This window comes from Meleagris gallopavo, chromosome 3 (assembly GCF_000146605.3).
Source record: "Meleagris gallopavo isolate NT-WF06-2002-E0010 breed Aviagen turkey brand Nicholas breeding stock chromosome 3, Turkey_5.1, whole genome shotgun sequence".
Taxonomy (NCBI): domain Eukaryota; kingdom Metazoa; phylum Chordata; class Aves; order Galliformes; family Phasianidae; genus Meleagris; species Meleagris gallopavo.
The window spans coordinates 8,546,051-8,571,852 of NC_015013.2; the positions used below are offsets into that span (position 1 = coordinate 8,546,051).

At 41.6% G+C, this 25,802-nt stretch overlaps 1 protein-coding gene across 3 annotated transcripts in view; it reads right to left on the minus strand.

Moving 5' to 3' along the window:
• Positions 1-25,802, minus strand: part of PHACTR1 (phosphatase and actin regulator 1) — a 262,086-nt gene that overhangs the window by 122,185 nt on the left and 114,099 nt on the right. The window contains exon 1 of one of the 3 annotated variants that reach the window (XM_010708344.3): positions 18,104-18,472. The exons of 1 other annotated variant lie outside the window; for it this stretch is intronic. In XM_010708344.3, the coding sequence (XP_010706646.1) occupies positions 18,104-18,350 (247 nt within the window). In that variant the 5' untranslated portion in view covers positions 18,351-18,472. Of the gene's footprint in view, positions 1-17,472; positions 17,798-18,103; positions 18,473-25,802 lie in introns of those variants that run through there. One more of the 3 variants, XM_010708348.3, reaches the window with a different exon arrangement.

A 25,802-nucleotide genomic window follows, 5' to 3' on the forward strand; every position in this document is an offset into this window, starting at 1 on the left:
ATGTGATGATTACAGGTTACTTTTGATGCTGATTCTCTGTGCTTTTGGGAACTTGTTCTGATTTATTGCAGGACCCGCAAGAGAGATCTTGCAAAAAAACAGAAGGATACTGGTACCTGCACTCATGGCAAGAGGGTGATGCTCTCCTCTCTCACTTCCTTCTGTCCCAGCTGTCATCCCAAAATAGCAATGGGAAAACTAAGTAAGACATTGGGTTTGTTTTTTTTGCTTGTGAAACAGTTCTTAAGACTGTACTATAAACTTCAAAAACATATGAAGTTTATATAGATTGGAGGGCTTAAGCAAGACCTGTGATGCTAATTAAAAAAAAGCACCACAAATCTAAAATAATTTGTGATTTAAAACAAATGTTGCCAAAATGATTAAAAAATACTTCCGAGACCTAAAAAAGCTACAAGATCTGAAAGCTGATTTCTTTCCCTATTTTTTTTCTTCTCATTTTGCAGATAACCTTTATTTTGATTATTTTTAAAATAAAGCCACTTTAAGTTTTGCTGGTTGAAACATAATGCATGAATGTCAGATGGACAAAATTAGCAAGTCATGGAAGAGCACTGCAAAAAGCACTTCTTCACAACAATTTACCAGCCCTAGGAAAAAGAGGCCTGGCCAAGTTAGACATGTTCTGTGTGTTTTATAAACTTCTCAAATCTTTCATTAGGACACTAATATCCAAAAGGTCCAGTGAGAAACATAAACATCATCTATTTTCTTGCTTTGAGTAGTGTAGGAGGCAAATCTAGGTCCTCTCAAAGAAAACACATTGTACTCAGTTTTGTCAGAGAACAAATTTTGTCATTCCAGTGTCTGTCTGGGAATCACAGCCTCTATTAATGCTGCCAATATATAATACAGTCCAGGCTCCATTTTACAAAAGCCACTGTTTTCCCATTCAGGTACACAGCAATTTTTGAAGCCCACCTATCCCATCCGTGATCTTTAGTATTTCCTTCCTTGCTCGTAATCACACCCTTTTCTCACTGACCATTTCTAATCATCATTGCTCATACTCAGTTATATTGATGTCTTAAGAGACAGTTCACAAAGTTAGACTTTAAGCCTTCCTAGGAAACACCAATATCTAAATTGTGCTTTCTGTTATATTTATACAAATCTCCATCAACAGCCTGGAAATGATCTTGGCCCTACATATGCGTATGAGTAAAAATGCCATTCATTTAAGGATAATACTTGTATATACGTTAAAAAAATAAAAACCATCATACTTATTCCCAATCCACAGCCAATCAGTCCTTATTCTACAGAATAATTTCCAAGCATTTACTGTTTTGAGGTTTTGTACTGAGCTTTTTCACAGACCTTTCTCTAAAACCTCTGTTCTACCCAAAATGTGGAAGGGCAATGTCTGTTTGAAATAAAAGTAAACTTGAACGACTACTCTAATTGCCGAGCACTGATGCCTTCTCTTTACCTGAACAGGAACACTTTCAATTAAAAAAAACAAAACAAAATAACGCCTTGTTTTTCTTCCAGCAAAATGGTTCATTTTCTGCTCTTTATTATCATCTGTACTGTTATATCTCTTTAATTTCCCTCCGCACCTGGAATTAATTTTCAGCAGCCCTCCTGTTACTATTTGAATTACCCATTTAAACTTTCCCTACCTTCTCAACGAAAGACAAGGCATGGCATACAGCAGACTGAAGGCAGTCTTGCCAGACGGGGATGATTAGCTCTTTGGTTGACAACAGCTCCCACTGGAAGTCTGCATTTGTAATGCCACTGGCTGGGCTGGCACAGTGGGTTTATGAGCCATGAAGAGACTGTCAGTAGCGTTTCTCTGCATGCTAAGCAGCACTCCCCCTTTCTAAAGCCCTGCCAATTATTACCGCTCCCCAGGTGTGCCATCACTCTACATTGCGTGCGTAAACTGAATCTCTTACCGTTTATGTCTGCCCATTTCAGCACAGGTATCAGACCATGGTACAGCTCTGCTCTCTGCTGTGATCTCTCTACCTCAGTGTTTCTATTTCTCTTGGCGGAATAGAAGCGCGATGAATAGCTTCAGAAGTCCAATCCCTTTAGGACCCTGCTTCCGACTTCCCCACACTTTGACGTAAAACGTTAATTATTCATGCCGATTGCAATCTGAAAGCCATTTTTTAGCCTTTGCAAACTATACTGTATTGTGGGTTACACTATAAATAGGTCTTTATTGGTATGAAATCTCTCAAAACGCCAAGCATTTCCCTTATTTTAAGATAATGCGCAGAATTTTGGCTTGCAACAAAAGCACTTTATCAGGTTATGTCATTAATAGCTACATAATTGCTGTAATTATAGAAAATAAGGATCGTTGCGTTTCACTGATCTCAGCTGTTTTGTCTTTGCTTTATTGCTCTCATTACTCACTGCATTTCCCACCTCCTAAGTGTTTATTACATATAGATTTAGAGCTATGTTCAACAAACAGTGCTGCAGCACCTTGCTTTTGAGCGCCTGGATGTAGGAGCATAACCCACAGACCTGTTTTGGGCACATCACACAATATATAGAGACTCAGCTGCTCCAAAAGGAGACTGGGAGCAGCCACTAGGAGTGCAGCTCAACCAAATAGCAGCCATGAGAAAAAAAGCACCAGCACCAGCAAACCTGAGTTCTTAAGCCTATATGGAAGCAATTCCACACATCCCAGGAATATATACGTGCTTTATTAAGAAGCTTCAGCTTGAAAGGAAGGGGGATTTTAGATTTTACCCATCCTACATGGAAAAGAGAAGAGATTGATAGTTTGTGCTCTTAGAAGAGTAGAGGAAGAATGATGGGATAGGAAGGACTTACTGTTGGAGCAGACAGAACACTTATCTGGGAGACAGGAGAATCACAGGGTCACTTCTTTCATCCCCCTGTGAAAGTCCAAACCCATGTTCCCAACATTTCCTTGGGAACACCAGTGGACTTTGTACTGTGATGGATGGGAGAGTATTTCCCATCACTCCTACTGAATTATTGTTAAGATGAACTCAAGACCTACCGGGTTTGAAAGAAAGAATGAGTGGAAGCATGGCTCCCAATAGTCAGGGCGGTCATCTGTGAGCAAAAAGACTCTTCTCCCAAGAGTGTTTTAGCACGTGAAGAACTAAGCAGATTCTAAGCACAAGCAGATCAGGAAGATGGTTTAGAAGATGGAATCGAATTGCCTACTAAGTCATGTGCATAATATTAAAAATACTACTTTTTAAACCTTCTTAGAAAGTACTTTGCAAAGTTTACAAGGAGAATAAATCTCCCAACACCAGAAGTTCAGAGGAGAATGCTGAGTATGATTTACACAGGACTATCTGTACTCCAAGGCTCTACACCTTGCGACAAAAGAAATGTTACAAGGCAACGCTGCTGTAGTAGTGTTGGTGACCCTCACCTTACTTGAAACTTGGCAACACCAGTAACTGATCTAATGCATGGCAGTAGGACTGTAAACAATGGCACAGGCCTGCATCTGTACAGATGCTTGTGCTGTTACCTAAGAGGCAGTCCTAACCACTTCTGAGTCATCCTCTAGCTCATCAAATATAGAGTTAAGTCTCATTAATTGTAGCTCAAATTATTCTCCAAACTTGATGCTATGGAAGCAGAGAAGCTGCCTTCCTCCAGGCAAGTCTTCAATCCACTCAACAAGAATAAACAGCACTGAAATCCATGTACCTTCAACTCTGAAATGTATTCCAGTAAAGAACCAGTACATATTTTTACACATTTTGATTCAGTGAAGGCCTTGCAACTGATTAAAGTGTCTTCTTGGAGGAGCTGGTAATGATAACATTTTCATGGTTGGATTTCTCTCTTATACCAGCCTGAATTGCAAATTCTGTAGAGCTGCAAAATATAAAAGGAATCCAAGAAAAGAATGTGTACCATGGAGGCCTGAAGGCTTGTTGCTACATTTTGCTAGTTGCCATTTGGACAGAGGCAGACACAGCACGGCATCTTGCACTGCTCCCTGTACAATGGGAGTCAGTGGGAAGTTCTCCCTAAGCAAAGTGCTCAGCCTTTCCACAAAGAGACTGCTAGTGCTAAAGGCTGTCTGTTTATTTTGAGAAAGTCTAGAAAAAATATTTTAAGTGCTTCTAATTTTGTAGGAGACTTTCTGATCAAGTGACCAATTTCTGATCTTTATTTCTGAAGTTCTTAAAAGTAGGAATATCCAATAATTTAATTTGTCTTACTAAAGATGTGCACTTTAAAAGGCCTTCTAAATTTGTTACTGATTTTTATGTTTCCTTAATAGTCATATTTATGCTCATTATAAGTGTGCATTTGGTATAATTACTCTTTTCCTCTTGGCCAACTTCCTGTAACTTCTTTAAAGAACAGAAATAGATATTGCTTTTTCCCAAGAGATTCAGTATAGAGTTTACAAGGAAATGGTTTGAACTTTTTAGCTCTTAAAGGTAGGTAACTTGTTCCTTTTCTTCTTGCCATTAAAGTAATTAGAAGCTTCATTTTTTACTTTTATGGTGATACTAGTAGGATAGCACCACTGGGTTTAGAATATTTAAAATTTGTAATGCTGTTCCCAGGGTGGAATTACTTCCAATAAGATGATATGAGAATAAATATGAGTATTAACGAAACAAAAAATCTGAAAGAGCCTAGCGAAAAAATTAAGGAAGAAAAGTCAATAGAGACAGCTTGTATCCATATATCCATGTTCAGGAATTAAAAGGACTTTCAGTACCTGAAAATAGCTACATACAGTTTTCTCTGATTGATGTTAGAATAGGAATTCCTTTATTGATTCAAATGATGGCTAGTTTAGACTTTTGGCTGAGGTGAAATTTCTGTTTAGGCCCTCGTGGTAGAGACTTGAGTTTCAGAGCTGAATACTCAGAAGGGAGAAAACGCCGACAGCTCCTTTAAAGTCATGAATAAAGCATGCTGGTTTGCTGGCTAAAATATATGATGTATTTCTGTGTGGATTTCATAACTGTGATTTCACTTTTTTCACCTTTTTTTAGCATCTAGGATGTCTCATGATTGCTGAGATCTGTGGGGTATTTCTCTTGCCCCACAGATTCAGATGAAAGGCTCTGAGTTTTGTTTATTCTGACTACAGTGGACCATATAAAGCTGTATTTATCCTGCCTTTAAAACAATGGAGCTGATCAAGTTATCAAGTTGCTTATACCTACCTAAGAAACATTACAGTCAAGGAAAGGATCTATGCACATAGCTTGAAGTTCATGAATAATTCCAGGTCCAGAAACCAGAAATAGCTCAGAAAATGAGAAAGAGTTTAAATCAGAGCGAAGGAAAAAAAACACCTCAAGGAGTCAAGAAAACACTGACATTGAAAAACCTACTGAAATAGTTCCATCAATTCTATGCATGGTAATAATGGTGGCAGAAACACATGAAACACAGACCATACCAAACTAAAAGGCAAAAGTCACAAGCAGTAGGTTACCTTACCAAGCCATCTAGTGACTGGATGATCATCTTGGGGAATAGGATCATATTTTGTCCTCAGATCTGTCAAAATTTGGCAAATGAAGGAAAAATAGAGTCCTTTGCTCTTTCCTTGTGACGATCACATTAATGAGACAAGCAGGGAAAAGAGGATGGAAGATAAACTTCATTATGTGTGATGCTTCTCATATTGGGCTTTACTTACTGATTGCACGCTAAAACCTGCCTCTTTATTGAGGTCAGAGGATTTCACTGGCCAAAGCTGTAAAAGGGCATGCTAAAATTCATGTACAGAAAAAACAAATTGGTGGAGAAGACTTTACAGTTTGGTCTTAATGGGTGCTTTCATTCGTAGTGATGGGAATGGCCCCTTTCTGTGGTGGTTGAGAGAAACCAGAGGCATCTTGCGTGCCATGAATTGAGTGGAACATCTCAGAAGCACACAGAAGTGTGCCTATGAAGAGCCATTTGACCACAAAATTGGCAGCAAAATTCGTTTTGCGATATCATGAAGGTAACTGTAGCAGGCATCTGCATGAGATTTCATTTCAATACAGAAATAAAAGCCAACCACAACCCGACATTCATTACAGTAAAACACTTATCTTTTTTTACCCTTTCACTGCTGGCAGTGGACAAATAACAAAGTGATGAAATCTGTCTTCCCTAAATGCTGAAGATTTCCTCTCAAATTTATCAAGATTCTGCTACAAAGCAGATATTTAACAAAAAGAAGAAAGCTTTTGGCAATTTCAGTTGCCTCTGTTCATATAACTCAATGGGGCACAATGCTCTCAACTTTAGGTACCGGTCTCTTTTGGACAAAGTGTTTGTACAACAGAGTACCAGAGACTCCTTTCTATCAAGTCAAATGTCAGATTGTGAAGAAAGCTGAGCAAACTTGCATATACACTATTTTAACTAAGCTGGAGTCTTTGCCACACACACTTGGTTTTCAAAAACCTCTTTACTTAAACTTTTAGATTAACAAGCAAGAGACTGGCCACAACCACGACATCTGGCCAAGAATCTCGAGCTTTACAAGGTTTGTGGTGATTAGGGGGAAACAAACTAAGAAACAAACTAGGAAAGGACAAAACAGATATGCTTAAACATATACAAATAGAGCCTGTTAAACAAAAAATGCAATCACAATGCAAAAAACTTAAGTAAATTAACCGTCATAGTGGGTGAAGAACATCATCATCTTTGTCTACAAAACACAGGCAATAGCTCAGAGCAGCTCATTTCTAAAATTACCACCCATCTTCATACAGAATTTCTCTTACCTGCAATTTTAATTCTTACTTTTTGTACTTATCACAGAGATCACTTTGTAAAGGAGGCTGAGGGTGAAAAACTGACAAAAGAAAACGAACTCAAATAAAAGCAATCCTGAAGTGTCTTTCTCAAACTCTTGTGTAATGCTAGAAAATATATTATTGAACTGACAATCACCCTGCAGCTTACTGAACTGGCTGTACTGCCAACTTGATATGAATACAGAGCGATCGATCAGTCAATTGTAACTGCAGGATCCCTGCATCTTCTATTAGGCTGATGGGTTTCCATGCACAGCATAAGGAGAATGGAGTTTGCACGATGATAGAAATGCAAAGAAAGTCAATTCTACATTAGTAACTGGAGCACTTTCCTAGAGTTGAACAATGCAGACAAAATGCAGCCTGTATTTTATTGAGACACACAAGAAAGAGAAGAGAGAAACCTCCTGAATCTCAGCTTGTTTACACTTGCCACTTAGGGAGAGTCTTTGAGGGAAGGGAAGCTACATAACCAAACCTCATGAGTCCCTCCCTGCTTTCTCAGTTAGATATTGTGCCTAATTACCTCCAACCTCTGCTGGAGGACTCAAAGACTGGCAGCCAGAGAACAGACAGGCAGAAATTGCTCTTCTCAATTCAGATGCTGGAACAGGCAGAAAATCCCATTTTCAGCACCACAGCAGACAGCTGGAACTCAACTTCCAACTCTTATGGCTATAAACCAGCAAACAATTACCTTGGGTGTGTAAATATTGATGAAAACTTCAGTCATCTCACTCTTCTATTTCTCAGTTGGGTATGCTTCAGACTCAAACAGCCTAAGTTACACACAAGTCTCTGCACCTAGCTTTTACTTCTGTCTGAACCCAGACTACAAGGCTATTAATGAATAAAGCTGGTGTGCTAGTATAAGGAGAGCATCCTGCTTTGCTGGTGCATGGGAGGAAGAGTTCAAGTTTTCAGCATCAAAAAAAAACACAAAACAAAACAACAAAACTCACAGTACTGATGCTACAGTAGCATTTGAATATCGGAAATGTCAAAGTAGTTGCACCCAATGGATGTGTAAAGAGACAAAGCCAGAGCCATAGTCCTTATGACATGGACTGCTGACATTAGGAACCATATGGTGATGTGGATGTGAATATATGGGTCACAACTACTTCAAAGACGCTTTCTAACACATGGCCTGTGAATGCAGTAGACCATAGTGGCATTTTGAGACCTGGTTCGTTTGTTGGGATGTAGTTAATGACTAGTCTACTTATTTAACATCTCAGTTACATTCAAGACTGATGAACCAACACTTCCATCCGTTGATTATTGAATCTGTGTTAAAAGAGCTAAAAACTGGGACAGTGACATTCTTGTTACAGCTGTACATCCCTGAGCCCACTGCTGAAGGTTATCAAGTATTTCCAACAAAACTTGGGCATGCCTTTCTTGAAATGACCTGATTTTCTCTGTGTTACCATCACTACTCTTCCTATGCTTCCAGACCTTTAAAAGGAAAGGATTTTAAATATCATTACTTTCCAGTTTTTCAGATAACAAACTTCTCTTAGGAGGCAAGGTGAAATAAAAAGCATTCTCTGCTATCAAAATCTCAAAATAAATTAAATAACTGGATCTATTTATCCATTTTAATTTTATTCCCTATACTCACACCGCACAAAGCTATTAGACTAATGGCCTGAAAAATGTCATGCAAAAGATGACAGAGGGCAAGATCCTTCACTGAAGTAGTGATAGGGGAGGGTGTCAGCCGAACTGCAGGACTAAACCTCCTTAGCTGGGAGGAAGGGGAGAAAATATGACGTACACATTACATCCCTTCTAAAATATCCCAAACTACAGATACCTTAGGCTCAAACCCAGCACAAAAGGTTGCTGTGCAGTAACGCTTCCTATTTATTTCCATGGAAATTATAACAGATACAGAAAGCACACTAACACTGTTCAATAGAGCAAATTCTCAGCTGTAAACTACAGTCACAACAACATAGTCACCACCATCGACCAATTCATGCAGGTGAGCTGATTGAGACACTCCTCATCTTGTGGTGTGACAGCTGTGCATAGCCACCCAGAACGTGGCTTGTACTTCACATCACTGTCACGACTGCTGTAATGCACCACCCACCACCTCACTGTGCTCACAGCCACTGTTGGGTCTCCAGAAACATTTAGCAAGTGTTGATGAATGTCAGTAGGTGCCATTTTTTTTCCACACTGAGGAATTCAGTGACACACCTTTGCTTCATACTCACTCAGATTGAACACTTCTCCAAGTTTGGTTGCAGAAATGGGTAAGATGGTAAATCTCAGTTACACAGACCAAACTCTTGGAGTCTGTCTCTCATGATGATTAGCATGGTACGAAACACACATATGGAGATATCTACCCTCTTCTTTTCTTGGGACATTTTTTGATACAAGTTTTCTTCTATGAAAAAAAAAAAGATCTGGGTAAAAATTTGCCTTTTATTCTGGAGTCACATTTTCAAACCTCAAAAATTTCTACTACCAACGCACAGAAAATCTCCAGAGATTGTCAGTCAGGTCTGATCATCCCTTAGTAGCAGTTTTTCACACTGAGCTTTTTCTCCAAGAGAAAAACAGTGATGGTCCCTGAGTTGCCTCTCAACAGCACATCTTCACGGTGGCAGTTGGGCTCTAAGACTATGGGGGTATATTTTAGAGAGAATGGTCTGTGCAAAAAAGCCAGAATGGTACAACTAGTCATTCCAAAGAAGCTACAGCAGATGACTTCAAAATTACTGATTTTACTTTCGATTTAAACTATACTGTGTTGTTTTTCAGAGCAACGAAAAAAAAACCAACATCAAAAGAAAGCTAAATGTTGTCTGATTACAAGCAAGACAATCTTAGGAGATACAAAGCAAGAGCTGTGCATTTACTGCAAGCCACTGCAATGAATCAAGAAATAAACTCATGCACTACAACAATATTGCTGAGGTAACATCAGTGAGTGATAACATTATATATACAACAGTATACTTGAAAGAATAGGTTTTGTTCATTAGTCAAGGAACTCATAAGTGAACCCTGTCATAATGTGGTATTAGCTACTTCTAAACAGAGGCAGAAGCTATTATAATAGCATGAACTGATAGAAAATAGCACCAGTTGCAAATTGAAAATATGAGACAAAAAAGAGAAGAAAGGAAGAGCACTCCTGTGACAGAACACTGATCTGGATTCTCTCATCTGATTTCTTTCCCACATAACCAATATTTTCCTGCAGTCTGGCTGTGACTGGCAGTGATGTTATTAATGATCAAAATTCCAGAAATTGATTTTAATTGATTTTAATTCAAAAAATCAATTTCTATAAATCTCATTTACTTCTGAAGAATCCCAAGTCTTAAAAAGAGAAACAAGCCACCTAGGCAAACCATTATTTAAAAAAAAAGTGAGTAAGGGATGCACTCAGAAAAGAAAAACCACAGAAGAGGAAATTAACTGCACACATGGGCAGGGATCAGAGCACAAAATAGGACAGAGGGATGACGCAAGAAGATGCAAAACGCCAAGCTTGTTTGGGCACGTTGATATCAGATGGTCTCAAATGCTCTGATAACAGCAGAGCAAGCAGAGAGTCTGCCCTTCCATTACACGTGCCACAACCTGCACTTCGCCCCTCTATTACACACTGCCTTCTCTTTAAGAGTGAAGAGCTTGTGGCCCTTTGCTGTTTAACAAATAGCTCTGTATTGTATTGCTGACATACTTAACTTGATACAGAAGATGTAAAACTAGACATATTATTCAGAAATACAATAAATACCTAGAAAAGATCGTAATTGTTAAGTATAGGAAGTGCTGTACTGCTTTCATCACTCTCACAGGCATTTTGTTTCCTTTTTCAGACTGCCCGTAAGGAACCAATCTTTTTGTTGCATATTCAGTGTTAGCCTGATGTTTATATTTAAGAAGCTTACATATCCCAGTACTTTCAACTTGGTTCTCTGAATAGAGGATAGGATGGTAAGATGCTATCAAATGATGCCAATGGAGCTATGGTCTTAAAGAAGGAGAGAAATCAACTAGAAGAGAGGGGGCTGAAACATGTCAGTGCCTGCACTCTAAGGACAACAGGAATTGCTGTGGCCTCTTATAGTGTTTATATGTCAACACTGTGTAATAAAAACAAAAGGAGTATGAGCCACTGAGAGCAATTCCGTTTTTGTTGTTATTTTTAAATTTTCTCACATTAATGATAAAGTCCAGAAGACGCTGCTTACATTTCTCCTATAGGAACACAGGCATTTTCATCCTAAAACACAGGACAGTCATGGGTTTATGTAACTTGATTTAATCACAGAATCAGAACATCCCGAGTTGGAAGGAACCCATAAGGATCACTGAGTCCAGCTACTGGCTCCACGCAGGACCACCAAAAATCAGACCATGCATCTGAGAGAGTTGTTCAGATGCTTCCTGAACTTTGACAAACTCGGTGCCATGACCAGTGCCCTAGGGAGGCTATTTCAGTGCCTGATCACTCTCTGGTGAAGAACCTTTTCCAGATATCCAGCCTGACCTTTCCCTGATGCAGCTTCATGCTGTCCTCTTGCATTCTATCGCTGGTCATCAGAAAAAAGACATCAGCACTACCCCTCCACTTCCCCTGTGAGGAAGCCATAGGCTGCAGTGAGGTTTCTGCTGAGCTGAACAAACCAAGTGACCTCAGTCTCTCCTTATACATCTTCCCCATCTTTGCAGCTCTCCTTCGGATACTCTCTAATAGTTTTATGACCTTTTTGTACAGTGGTGCCCAAAACTGCACATGGTACTGAGAGGCTGCACAGCACAGCATAGAGCGGGACAATCACTTCCCTTGGCAGGCTAAGAATGCCGTGCTTGATGCAATCCAACATACAGTTGGCCATCATGGCTACCTGGGCACACTGCTGACTTATGTTCAATTTGCTTTTGATCAAGACCCCCAAATCTCATTCAGCAGGGCTTCTCTCCAGCATCTTATCCCCTGTATAGCCAGGGTTGCCCCTTCCAGGTGGAAAATATGGCCCTTGTTCTTAAACTTCATACAGTTGGGGATTGCCCAGCTCTCTCATTTGTCTAGATGTCTCTGTAAGGCCTCTCCAGTCTTGATGGAGTCAACAGCTCCTCCTTGTTTAATACTGTCAGCCAACTTAACCAAAATACCTTCTACTCCTACATCCAAGTCATTTACAAAGACATTAAAGAGAATTGGCCCTAAAATGGAGCGCTGGGGAATCCTGCTAGTAACTAGCTGCTAGCCTGATGTAACTCTATTACTATTATAACCCTTTGGGCCTGATCCATCAGCCAATTGCTCACCAGCTGCATTATGTTTTTGCCTAGGTGTCTGCTGGACATTTTGTCCATAAGGATACTGTGAAGAATAGTATCAAAAAACTTCACTGAAATCCAAAAAGACAACATCAACCTTGGTCAACTAGATGGGTGATCTTTTCATAAAAGAAAATTAAGTCAGTTAAATGGGATCTTCCTCTCACGAACCCATGTTGACTGTGACCAAAGACCACACTGTCCTTCAGACATTTTTCAGTAACTCCCAGCATAATTTTCTCCATGATTTTACTAGGCATTGAAGTAAGAGTGACAGGCTGACAGGCCTGTAATTACCAGGGCTTCCTTTTTGCTTTTCTCGTAAATTAAAACGTTAAATTATAATCTCATAAATTATAATGTTAGCCAGCTTTCAGTCAACTGATATGTCTCCAGATTCCCAAGACCATTGAAAAATAACTGAGAGAATTGAGAGAGGTCTTGCAATGAAATTGGCCCTCTGGGTACCTTGTGATGAATTCCATCAGATCCCTTAAATTTATATACATCCAGGTGGAACAGAAAATCCTGCGTAAGTTCAGCATTGGCTGTGAATTGATTGTCACCACAATCACGTTCCTCCACTCTGGGGCACCTGATATTGCATACAGCCTTTTCACCCATACTCTCACTTACCCAAGTGAACTATCTATAATTCTACCTACACATTTCTCATTGTTTTGGTCAATAGCGTAAACTATGAGGCACATGAGCAGCTCATGGACTTGTCCCCAGATGTCATGGAGCTCCTGGAAGGATGGCCATATGAAGGGAACAAAGCTCGTGCCTACTGCAAGCTTCCTAAGGTGAAGGACTGATCCCACTGTGTCAGTGAAGATGGTAAACTGAGTAAAGATCACACCTTTCTCACTAGAAATAAACATTTATCTTATCCTACAAAATGCTGAGAGCACTCATCTTTCAGAGCAGAAAGTGATGCTGGTGGGGGCAAGGTGCACTGTCAGACTCCTGGCACCACTGGTGTGCAGAAAATGTCTGCTCACCTGCATCAGGTTCCTTTGCCACAGCATCACATTCATCTCAAATCAAACACTACAGAGTTCAACTTACAAAAATAAACCTAGTTTATTTTGTGATCTGTGTTGTCAAGCAGACATATTTCACCCTACAGTGAAAGGCTCATGCCTTTTTTTCCCCCTCTCTTTAAGGTACCTATCCCTCAGAGACTAAAGACACACACTGCATAATTACATGGGCTGTTGTAACCCCAAGCATGTTTTTCAGCTTCCTACACTTCACAGCAGGACCAGGTGTGCTGGTTTTCTTTTCTACTTATCCATTCTGTGAGGTTTATTTTTTTTATTCTCCAAAATATTTTAGGAGATAGAACAGGTACAATTGTAAACGACTGCAATGCCTCATAGCCACATACTGCACATGCTCTGGAGGTGGTAATGGAAGAGCAGCTACTGTTTGATATAATGTGAGAATTAGTGAAGAAAAACATTTATACACAGGTCTTGCAAGGACTATTGCTTTTCTAGAAGATAACTATTTCATTTAATAGTTACTTTTGTAGGAAGCAGAATAATCACCTCAGAGACAGTCTCTTAAGAGATGATAAAGTAAATGTTCTCGAATTTTCTAGTTGAAAAAAATAGCAGAAAGTCTTTAGTTCCAGGTTAAAAGTCACACATATATGTTCAATTTTGAAAAAAAAAAATACCTCTGGAAGTTCAAGAAAAGAGATGACGGCAGAAAAACAAGTGTTGGAATTCCTACAGCAACAGTATCTCAGTCCATGCTGATTTTCATATATGTATGTATGTACAAGATAAGAATTGCCATTTAAACAGCAAAAACCTGAATTATGGCACCATATGATATACATACTGGATACGAACTCTGAATGAGATCTTTTGGGTATATGTATTTTTAATATTATGTATATGTCCACTTTACTTGTACATGATCCTGGATCCCCATGATTCTTGGTACTAGGCATAAAGATAGCAAGAGGCAACCCCTTGTTTCCTCCAAAAAAGATCTCACAGAAGGCAGATGAAAGGAAATCCCATCATTTCAGTTTTACAGCTACAGATCTGAGATCCAGGACAACACATGGAGAGATGTGTCCAAAGCTTCCCAGAGATCTGCCGGAGAAATGTGAATGGAATTGCAAAACTCTCAACAGAGGACACTGGTCTGTAACGATAATAAAAATCACTTTTCTCTATGCACTTTTCTCCCTCTGCTCCAATACACAGTTATGTAACTGCTCTCCACTTGAAATTTCTTTCCAGATCCTTTGCACAAAAACCAGTAGTAACCCACTTTACTTACTCATATCTTTTCAGGGTACTTTCTACTCTCAACAGTTTTCTCACTGCAGTAAAGAAGAGATGTATCTAAACAGTGATTGAGAACCAGGCTCAGACATCTCCAAGAGGCCAAGATTCAAACTCAGTGTATGAAAAATCCAGCCACTGTGTTCTCCCTTTCTTTGTCCCCATAACTACTCTTCTCTTGCTCATAAGCATGTCACCTTCAGTGGCCCGGCAGCACCACAGCCCTCCCAGAGGCCTCTGAAATCACAGTACATTTAGAAGTACTTTGTACATACCAGGAGATGGTTAGCATCGCACACACTCAGTGCATCTGGATCTCTTCTAGTTCAGGCTAGAAGCTAGTTGTCTAGAAGCTTATAATCCACCTTCCCATGTTTACATTCAGACAGCATTTTCATCCCCCTCAATACCTGTGGTAGTTTCAAAATACCTCCACTTCTTTTGTCCTCCCAGTTCTTGCCCATCTTGGGACTTCGTAACTCCTCACCCAGCTTCTCCCAGCATTTCCCTCCCAGCACTCCAGCAGGATTCAGAGCTTAGTGCAGATTGCTCTTCTATTCCTTGGGGTGTCTCATGCCTTTGTACATATGACCTCTCCCTCTCAGTTCAGCCTACCATGTCTGACTGCCTTGCTGACATTCTGCCCTGGATATTCTACAGCCGCTCAGACTTCACAGGATGAAACCAAACACCTCATTCTTCCCTCAGAAGGGGGAACTTCTGCTGCAATGCCATTTCTGCTCACCAAAGTTTTCAGTACACTTCTCTCTGTTTTCTATTTTCTGACGAATTTGTCATTAAATGCAACTGTGACTTTCAGTATGACGGCTAAAACATTTCCCATTTCCATCTGCATGCTTGTAACCTCCAGCTCCTCTCTGAGCTTTCCCCTTCTCATTTTTTACCTCATCAAAATGTTGCATCCACACTGTCCCTTCATCCTTACTTCAGGGAGTCCATCTCCATGTCCAAATTCCTTCAGCAACTTCTCTCCAAATTAAATGACCTCCCTTTGAAGATACCACAGGACTCAGCACCTGTCTCCAGCGTTTCCTTTGGGTGCACTGCTATCTCTTGTGCTCTCATCTCGTGCCTTTTGCTAGATAGGTTAGTGGCCTTAGAATGATTTCGTCTTTTTCAATATGAATTTTCCTTCCCCAGTTTTGTCAGTGCCGAGAAAGCAGAGTAAAATCATGACTAGAATCCCGCATTCACAACTAGATTCGGAAGGTATTTCAGCATTAAATCAATAGTACCCCACTGGCTTGCCTATACAAGGACTGAATCCTTGTCTTTGTATGCAGTACCAACAAATGGAATAATTGCTCAGGTTGTAGGAGCTACAACCTGGTCTATTAAACATAGCTGCAGGCCTGAAACCTATCTAAAGGTTTGGATAGGAGGGTGAAGTTGGCAATGAAGGAAAAAGGTGTGCATTTTTGTTAGTAGGAAGAACTAAGCTGCCCCCACTTTTGGTATCTTCAGGCTGTACAACTTCATGGACACCAAGATATCCCTACAGGCTTTTCCATACAGGTTTTTACCTGATACCCGTTATCTTTCTTGCTGATACCACAATCACATCATAATTTCAGTTCATAGATAATCCTTTCCCTCCAAACTTCCAAGGTCTCCCTGGTACGAACCAGGGAGATACCAGCCTGAAAAATGATTAAGTTAGAGTCGAGCCAGCAAACCTGAGACTACAATTTCCTTACTTTCTAATAGAAACTCACAGCTGTGTATGCTGGTGGGAGGGAAAGCAGTGAGGTTGTATTGTTATTACATCCTTTTAAAATGATGACCATGAAAGTCATTTGCATGAAGGTGAATGAAATCCTACCCCATAGAATGAGGAGGTGGAGATGGGTGGATGAGATGCTCTGGAAGCCTCCATGCCCTATTCTTTGTCTCTCTGGGGTTGCTGGATTATTGCTTTCCAGGAGGCATGCTCTCCCCTCAGATTACCTAACAGTTTGAAGCTAAACAATCAAACAAAAAAAAAAGGAAGTAAAGTTCTTAAATGTACATCTATTAGTCTGTTTGTAAGCATCCATGCACATACGTATTCCATTAAAAAGGAGGAAAGCAATGCTCCTTTCTTACTGTGCTAAGATTTAAACTAAAGGGTTGCAAAAAATAGGAAAAAAAACAGCAAAAGACATAGATGCAGTCGACTTTCAGGTCAATTCAATTAATCTAGGAGAGCTTATTCTTAATAAATGGCTTCATTTGCTTTTAAGGATAAATAATCCATGCTAACAGCATGAAGTACCTGCTGCTGCTGTGCATGGCTCTTCATTTAGTATCTGTGGTGCTTACTGTCACCAGCAGCACATAAGAGGAAAGAAAATACTCAACATTTTGTGTAGCATTCATCAGATTCTTCCTTCTGCTGTAGTGGCATAGGCAGTAAGAGTGCTTAACCCACTGTGGGTTTCCAGGCTTCCCAGGGTGTTTTCGCCCTTTACACTGAAAGCAATTTTGTTCTGCTTTAGCTGTGGTTTAATCCAAGAAAACTATCTTAATGCTGATCCTGAAGAGACATGAGCAAAACCACGGTCGCTTAATTAAACTGTAAACCTATAGTTGACAACAGACAATTAGATCCCAAAAGATTTCCTTCTTTTGCACTAAGCAATTCATGCCAGATTTGGTTAAATAAAATATATAACAATCACTTTCAGATACAAAAACTGAAAAATGAAGTGCCAACAACTGCTGAGAAGCCTCAGCTCAGAAAATAATAATTTAATATTCACATTTCTCACCAAAAAGCCTTTCCCTGACCTTCAGAATACGAGATCCGCCTACTTCATCAGTTAGGGAGCTCTAAAGCAAGCGCCTTCGATCCCAAGTAACATGAAAAACCACACAGCAAGACAAAGTAATACAACATCGAACAGGAATGTAGGTAACATCTGTAAGGCTGGTTTTTGCCTGAATGCTTTTATCCTTCTTTTAGTTCTCAGCTTCACCTAATTGCTGACTTTGGCAAAATCCAAATAATTTGTCATCGTTGACTTCAAATATTTGCATTCACAAAACCATAAAAAGCACATACGTACCTCTAGCAACACCTGTGATCGATTATACCGTCACTCTCTGAATACACTCTGGAGATTTTGTTCAGTCCCAAAAGGAGAGGGGGAAGGGATGAGAACAGTTGTCTGATGAAGAACACTGTATTAACTCCAATAAAAATACGATTTTCCCCACGCGTTTGACAGCATGGTGAAAATCATGCTAGCCGGATTCCATGCAAAGCAGTCCTTCCAAACACTGAGTTGAGTCAAGCAAACTCTACTGCAGCACGATGAGGAAAAAGTTGATGTATCAAGGCAGAAACCCCAATCTAAAATTCAAGGGAATGGTAACAAAACAGAATCAATACACACAGCAATTTCTATAGCAACTGGGGAAAAAAAAAAGAAAAAAAAGAAGTTGGCTCTTTAACTGCTAGCACAAAGCTTCTGTGGCAAATTAGGGGACCTGTCCCTACTGGCACTCCTCTGATCGACACGCTGAATCGATGCCCAGTGCGTTCCTCCCGCGCTCGCTCTCCTGCTTTCCCGGGCTCTGTGCAGGGCACGCCACGATCCCAGGCTGTGAGCGGAGCGCACACAAGCACACACGCGCAGCCCATGCCAGCACACACGCTCCTGCTCGCCTCTACACCCACAGCATCTCCGCACTCACCGTCACGGGCTTCCTCCCCGCGACTGCAGTTGCTGCAAATGTGTTTGATCTCCTTGCCTATGTGACAGTGTAGCACGAACGAGACATTGTTGTTAGTGGCGGGCTCCTTCAGTGGCTTCATCCTCACTAGATAGAAAGCTTTCTTTTTAGGTTTCTCTCCGCTCATGCCTGAAACAGAGCCCTGCCCGCTGCCAGGAGAAGGAAAAGCCAGCATCCCAGGCTGCCTGGCGCGCGTGCAAGCCGCCATCCGCTCGCTCTTGCCTTGGTGTTCATCTGCCACACGCCACAGGGATCACGGGGAGGGCTAGGGGAGAGGGGAGGCGGACGGCGGCAGACGGCAGCACTCCCCAGCTCGGCTGCCCCCCACGACCCTGCTGCTCCACCAATCCGGCCGGGCTGGGCTGGAGGATGCTCTGTGTCCCCCTGCACCCCCCACGCTGTGAGCATCCTCCCTTCACTCCCCTCCTCCCGTTCCCTGTCTCCTGCTCTAGCAGCCCCTCCCCAGGTCTCCAGGCAGGATGCATGGGCACTAGTGCAGCCCGTTCCACAGTTATCAATATTTTATACACCTAGAGCCAGCCTGCCAGCTGGCAGAGGGCTGTGCCCCCCAGCCCTGCACAAGGCTTTGGCGGGCCTGGGTGCTGCAGCCAGCTACTCTCCTCCAAATCCTTTCTGCTTTTTCTCCTTGCTTGCTTCTTTTTTAAAGCCAGAGGAGAGCCTCTGCCTGCTCCTGTCCTGTGTGTGGCTTGCAGTGACAGCTATTGACAGCAGCTGGCACTGCCTGAGGACATCTGAACAGGACCGCTCTCCCTCACACTGAGATTGAGCAGCAGGCAGGGTTTGGATTTCTTCAGAGCTCATCATGTACACCCCTTTCTTTGCCTCTAGCCCAAGACACAGCTGCCCAAGGAGCAGCCAGACAGCCTCAGGTGCATGCACTCATGTCTGGGTGCTTTCATGGTTCACGCAGCCTGAAGGGAACTGTAACCTCTGATCAGATGCCTTCCTGATCACCCGCTGCCCACATGCCCCAAAGCATGCCCTCTTTCCATAGCAGAGCAAACAGCCTGAGCTGCCCATCCTGTTGAAGCTGAAGCTCAGGAAAGAGCCTGTGACTCAAGGATGAGGGGGCAGGACGCAAGGGACAGAATGCCTGCTTCATGCAGGCTTTGGGGAGGAAAGCCCAAAGAGATGGTAACCTCAGCTATTCTGGTAGTTGTTACAGTATAATATGAGTACTGTTGCTTTAAGTCTTCAGCAAGCTATCTGTTTGGCAAGCACAGAGCAGAGAGTGCAATTGGGGCAGGCAAAACAAGGCAAAACAACACCATTCCCCTTATTTTTAGCCTTTCTTCCATGCTAGAAGAAATCAACTAATTCCACAATTCTTTGCTCTTTTCACACCTTGTTGCCACATTTTCTCTAACAAGAGGTTACAATGGCTCTCATCCTCCTCAGCTGCATGTGAAGCAGGCAGTGAGAATTCTGCCTAAAAGATGGAGCAGAAACTTAAGGATTCAGTGCCTGCTTTTCCATTTTCTCAAATGCACACACACACACACACACACAAGATGCATGCAATGAAACCACTGACCTACTTGTTCTGCGTCATTCTGATGCGGGTCCAACTTCTCACCTGGCACTACAGGGAGCTGAAGCCTTGAGATGTCACACAGCAAGAACTGCGAGCCTTCACTCTTCTCAGCAGCTCTCACAAATGAGACGAGGTGCTGTGAGGGCTTCATGCCGTTCACTAAGCCATGCAAAGCATCCTGCACACTGTGCTATGGTTAGGCTCATGTTGAATGGAGTCAGTTGCCTCAGGTTAAGCATTGCCCTGAAGGACTTGATTTTGCATGGTTGCTCATCTAAAATTCTCACCAGTTTCATATATAAGTGTGAGGAGAACAGGAAATGCAGCACTACTGAGGAGCAAGCAGATGAATTCCTAAAATGTGCATCTCATGTAGCTGCAAGTTAATGCTCTGACAAGCTGTCCCTTTGAATGTTTGATGCTGAGACAGTGTTTGCTCAATTCTATGTTTGGAAAGAAAAAGCTGAGAACAATCTGATCCCCTACCAGTCACACAGCAGTTTGCTCACTCACAGTGGATTCCCCTCTAACTTAATTATTGCCTTTGAGAACACCCGTGATTCAGAAAATAATTAGGTAAGCAGAAGACATGGCCAGCCAGAATTCACCTCCTGAACTTCCTCGGAATTCAGTGCTACCTCTCATGGGCATCCAGTACTGCTGTGCTAGAGAAATGCATCAGGAAAGGAATGCAAATTCTAACATCAGCTTCCCTGCATTTTGGAAATGCTGTCTTCTGGGCATTACTGGGGTGCTGTGCCTCACCTGTTTTAGGAAAGGAAACTACAGTGATATGTTCAGCAGAGCTGGATACCAGCTAAGCTGGTTTTCAGAGGCAATGTGCTTAAGGAACAGGGTAGGACTCGGGGCATGAAAACTGGGTCAGTCCATCAGTTTTTTGTAGTCTCCTTCTGTGACCTTGGGCAAATTACTCACATTGTCTTGACATCTCAGCTCCTTTGCTAAAGAGCAGCCATATCAATATTTCTGTTTCTCAGACAAATTCTATGAAATCACACTGCAAGGTGCTCTGAAAGTATTTGCATATGACAGGGAAGGAACAAAAACTATTCAAATACTGCTCTTCAGAAGGAAACAAAAACTTTCCATTAGGCTAAGTGTGAATGGTTCACTCAGTTTGAACTTAATGCTTTATTTTCAAAAATCCTTGGATTTTCTTTCAAGTGTTTTAGTCCTTCTCTTTCAATTCTTTTTATTCTGAAACTGTAAAATACACCTCAGATCTGTAAACAGTTTTGGTATGTAAAACCGTCTGTTTTTTTAGTGACACCATCACTATCTCCTGTCCTCAAACAGCTTTTAGAGATGAATGGGAGCAGCCTCCTTCTCTATCTTCATGTAGAGATGAATAAGATTACGTGTTTACTCCTAAAAGTCTTAAGCAATTTGGTCCAGGTTCACAGGTCTATGGTACAGTGGGACAACAACCGAGTGTTTACAGGAATGGACTGAGCTTTCACAAGCAGATCGCAGGAGACTGCAAGAGCCCGGCTGTTTGGGGACATTTTAGGAATTAAACAACTCCTTCATGGCATCATATTCATCAATTCCATGTGGATATGAACCCAAAATTATCACAGAGAAAGGTCAGTGCATTTTTTCTTGCAGGTGCTATGTATTTTAAATGCAAACAAGTCCTGGAGCCATCTGCCAGTACATCTCTTATAACATGCACTTTGCTACAACATGCAAATTGCCTTCATTCCTAAGAGCTGTCTTACAGAGAATCTGAATTTCACACAGCTCATAAAACAAAAATATGTTTAATTATGATCTGCGTAATTATGGTGAAAGCTGCTGCTGCTAATCAGTTCCAGGACAAATAATGTAGAATGAACATACTACAATATTCCTGCAGAAAAGGACTTGCTTTGTCTTGTCTTTAAAGATAAGTTAAAAAAAAAAAAAAAAAGAAGCTTAATAACTCTTCCACTGCCTCAGTATATGGCTGCAAACGCTGGCATAATTTTATTGCACAGTGGACACCAAAATCAATGAAGAGGAAGTCAGTAAATCAACAAACTTGAGTTTTATTCCCAGTCCAAATTCATTTCTTGTATAGCCTTGGGAAACCATGTGTGCGATCTTCCTCCTACCTCAGCCTTTCCCATTAAGAAAAGTGCCATTTTCAATGTCCATAGAGGAGCATCCCCTTCAAACAGACAGCTACTGAGAGAAGGATTCATATCCACACCAAAATCTTTCAAGTTCCACGCTGTTTCTCCTGCAACATGACTCACTTGCCTCAAATCCCCTGGTTGAATCTTTCTTGGGCCACCATGCTCTCAAATAATATGTGAGAAGCAAAACAGGATACTGGAACTGGTCACCCAAGAACAGTCAATTTTCTACTCCTCAGAAAAGAAGATTTTTTGTTACTTAGTTCTCCAAACAGTGTCATTGTTCAGCCAGTGCCAGTAAGGACACATCTCAAATCCTCACTAAGCTTTTCAGCCAAACCATGGGGGCTTCTTGCAGGCAGAACAGGTTCCATTCTGCTTCCAGAACAAATAAATGGACATCAGAAATCATGTGGAAGCCTCACAGCCACATCTTCCTTGAGTGTCACGCTGAAGAGCTAAGTGTGGTGTCCTGGTGGCTACAAGTTCAAAATGCTACACAAACCCAAGTCTAACAAGGAAAGATTGCTTTTTCTAAGCAGTTTAGCCTTTCTAACCAAAACATCATGATTCACTTGTTTTACTGTCTATTTAGACAGTGATGTTTTTGCAGGGATGCCTCTGTATTTGGCAATTTTATCTAAATATTTCCATATCTTTCCTGTTTCTTCTGCCTACTGTACTGTGAATCCAGTGAAAATGAAAAAAGAGATAAAAAATAAATTAACTAATTACCAGCTGCTCTGGTGATTAATGCATACATCTACGTTATATTACACACAGCTTGCAAAGAAGATGAAAATATGTACAATCTGATCAAGTGATAGCAACAGGCAGATACTAACACTGTACCCCCTTTGGCAGCATCAACATATTGGACGGCATGAGATGCAGGGAGCAGCCAAGTGCTCTGAGTTTGTTCAGCCCAGAGCAGAGGAGCTGAGGGGAGGCCTCATGGCGGCTGCAGCTCCTTACGAGGGGAGTGGAGGAGCAGCGCTGAGCTCTGCTCTGTGTGACAGTGACAGGGCATGGGGGAATGGCATGGAGCTGTGTCAGGGGAGGGGTTGCTGGGGGTTAGGGAAAGGCTCATCACCAGAGGGTGTTCAGGCCCTGGAACAGGCTACGCAGGGCAGTGATCAGGGCCTCAAGTGCTAGAGTCCAAGGAGCGTTTAAACAACATTCTCAGACACTGAATTTTGGATGGTCTTGTGTGGAGCCAGGGGTTGGACTTGGTGATCTTTGGTGGGTCCCTTTCAATTCAGGGTATTCTATGATCTATTCATGGAGAAGAAATCCCCCAAGTCCACCTTAGGATAGCTAACATTTGCCAAAGGAGTGTTGTCAGGTGGAGAGTCCTCCTGCTTGTGACAAAACTGGACATGCTGCTCACCAGGCAGTTGGTGCAGCATTATCTGGCCTAAGATGGAGCTCCAGGGTGCAAGGCTGACAGCATTTCTGTGTGTTTCTGCTTACTGCATGGCACATCAGCAAAACTAGGAGGGCAGGGAGGAGGGAGAATCAGCTTGAGACTCCTGCAAGCCAAAATAGAATATGACCTTTTAGTTCTGCAGCTATAAACACATTCTTAAGCAACAATCCCATACTACTCACAGTCACAAGCCCCAGAGAGCCAGGTGATGAGTGCTGCACAAACAAAAACAAACTGAAGGGAGAAGAAAGGAAGGAAAGTGCTCTGTCTTGGCCATCCTGTGTTTAGCAGCGCTGCTGAAGCATCTCATGGCTCATTTTTGCTCTACTTGCAGGAATTTCCACGTCTTGTGCACACACTTTTCCATAATGGAGCTTTCTCCATATTTAGGAGAAGCCCTGCTTTATTTCAGTGTGATACCATATGGTGTGATAAAAATGAACAGAAAAGGTTACACACATAAAACACACAAGCTTACAAACACCTGTTTGCAGCAAGTGTGAAGCACTGCTGATGGTGAAGGGCTTCTAAGGATAGAAAGGAAGATGCCATCATACCCCGCAGGACAGACGGGAAGTTGCTGAGCTGCCATTTGAATGCTGAACAGTGCACACATACAAAAACCCAGACATGTATGTGTAATTAATTCACAAAGGCCTGAGGAAGCTAAGGGCAAACATCAACAATGAGCCAGTGTGGAGTCTATCTGTAAAACAGCTGGGCAAGCAATCACTCATTCTCATTAGATGACAATCAAAGGAAGAGAGTCTTTATGCTGAAATTACAGGGGAAGTTCTCCCTAGCAAAGTCACTGCACATCACTTCTGTGCTCCCAGTTTAGATACAGCTACAACCTCGAGGCCAACAAAAGCAGTTCTGAAAACCTTGGTGCAATTTTGAGACTGAAACAAAAGAGAAATCTGCATCTAGTTCTGCCTGGCCAGTTCAGCAGCTCACATTGCTGTACATCAAAACACACACCAAAACACAGCAGAATTGCTGACCTGAAGACTTAAACATGCAGCAGATTGACACAGGAAGAATACCAAGTCCAATACATGTTGTGGATTTTCACTCCTCCCACCCCCAAAATACCTCTTCCTTTCTGCTCATAAATAAAGACTTCTGCATCTTCTCCTTCCTCCCGCCAAAACCAGAGCCATCTTATATATATGCACAGAAAAACATAAAAAGAACAGCACCACTATAGAACCAAACCCACAGTCAAGTATCTGGCTGCATCTATCCCTCCTAACAGGGTTATGTTCCCCCACAGCACGCTAACAAAAGCTCAGTGAGGGGAAAAGGGAGAGCACATTTGTGTGTGTGCGTGCCTAGCAAGCCCCTAGGGGAAAAGCTGGATATGACATTGTCACAAATGCTCCTAGCCACAAAAATGACGAGGGTCTAGAGGAGCAGTCCAAGACTTTACAGTAAAGGCAGGCCAACACTGGCCTGCTCTGGGTGACAAACAGGCAGAACGGTTCTCACATCATGGGTTTGTTTTATACCTTTGCTTACGGATACAATAATAAGGCACCTGTGTTCTGCTGGCTCCAAGTAATACTACATCTAAAAAATGAAATAAACAAGGCAATGGGAGGATTCCTGAGATTTGCATTACAGTTGTTACATAACAACACGATCAAATGTTTAGCTTAATGTAACATGGAAAACACAGCACAAGCCCTGCATTTGCTATGTGCAATGGAGCAATTTGAAATTGTGGAACTGATCAAACTGCGTGTGACAAACTGTCGACTTGCAATAGCCTTTTCTGGAGACTCCAGCACACAAAGACAGCACAGTACAGCTAGTCACAGTCAACAGCTTTCAGAACATCACTAGGTTTTCTTACTATTTTCTCTAGAATCGTACATGTCTCAAGATGGGAGAAACACTTGGAAAAAAAAATCTACTTGCAATTGCTAGTGCCTAGAAATCTTGGGTGATCAACTTCAGGCATGTGCAGAAAAACTCAGTCTTTCTAGATATAACACTTCACATATCATGAAACTCCATCCCTTTTTACAGTGTGTTGGATAGACATGATTATCGCAAAATCCCAGCGGTCTAAGACTTTCCATTCCCTGTCACAAGCATTCAAGGACTGAGCTACACATAGTGCTCTGGCTGCTTGGTCTTCAGAGACGTTAGAGTCATCTGGCTTCAAGGAAAATTTAAGAAAATAGGTCAAACTGAACTTTCCATCACAGGCAATTGCAATGAAGTCAATCAGCTTGCACAAGCATTGCTCTCAGCACAAGCTACCCCTGCACTTCTGCCAACATGACTAATCAAATTAATTCCTGATGATATCATGGCTTCCCAAAGAATATACATAGACTACCATTCCCTGCTGATAATCTGTAATTCTATAATCACTTCTTAGGTCCAAATTTTGGCGAAGGATAAGATTGTAGAAATCTTTGGTGAAGCAATACATCCAGAAAAAATAAGAGTGTGGCTTGAAATTGCTAGACAGACCAAAAGACTTATTTCAAAGCAATTAAATGGACAGTTATTATCTCAGAA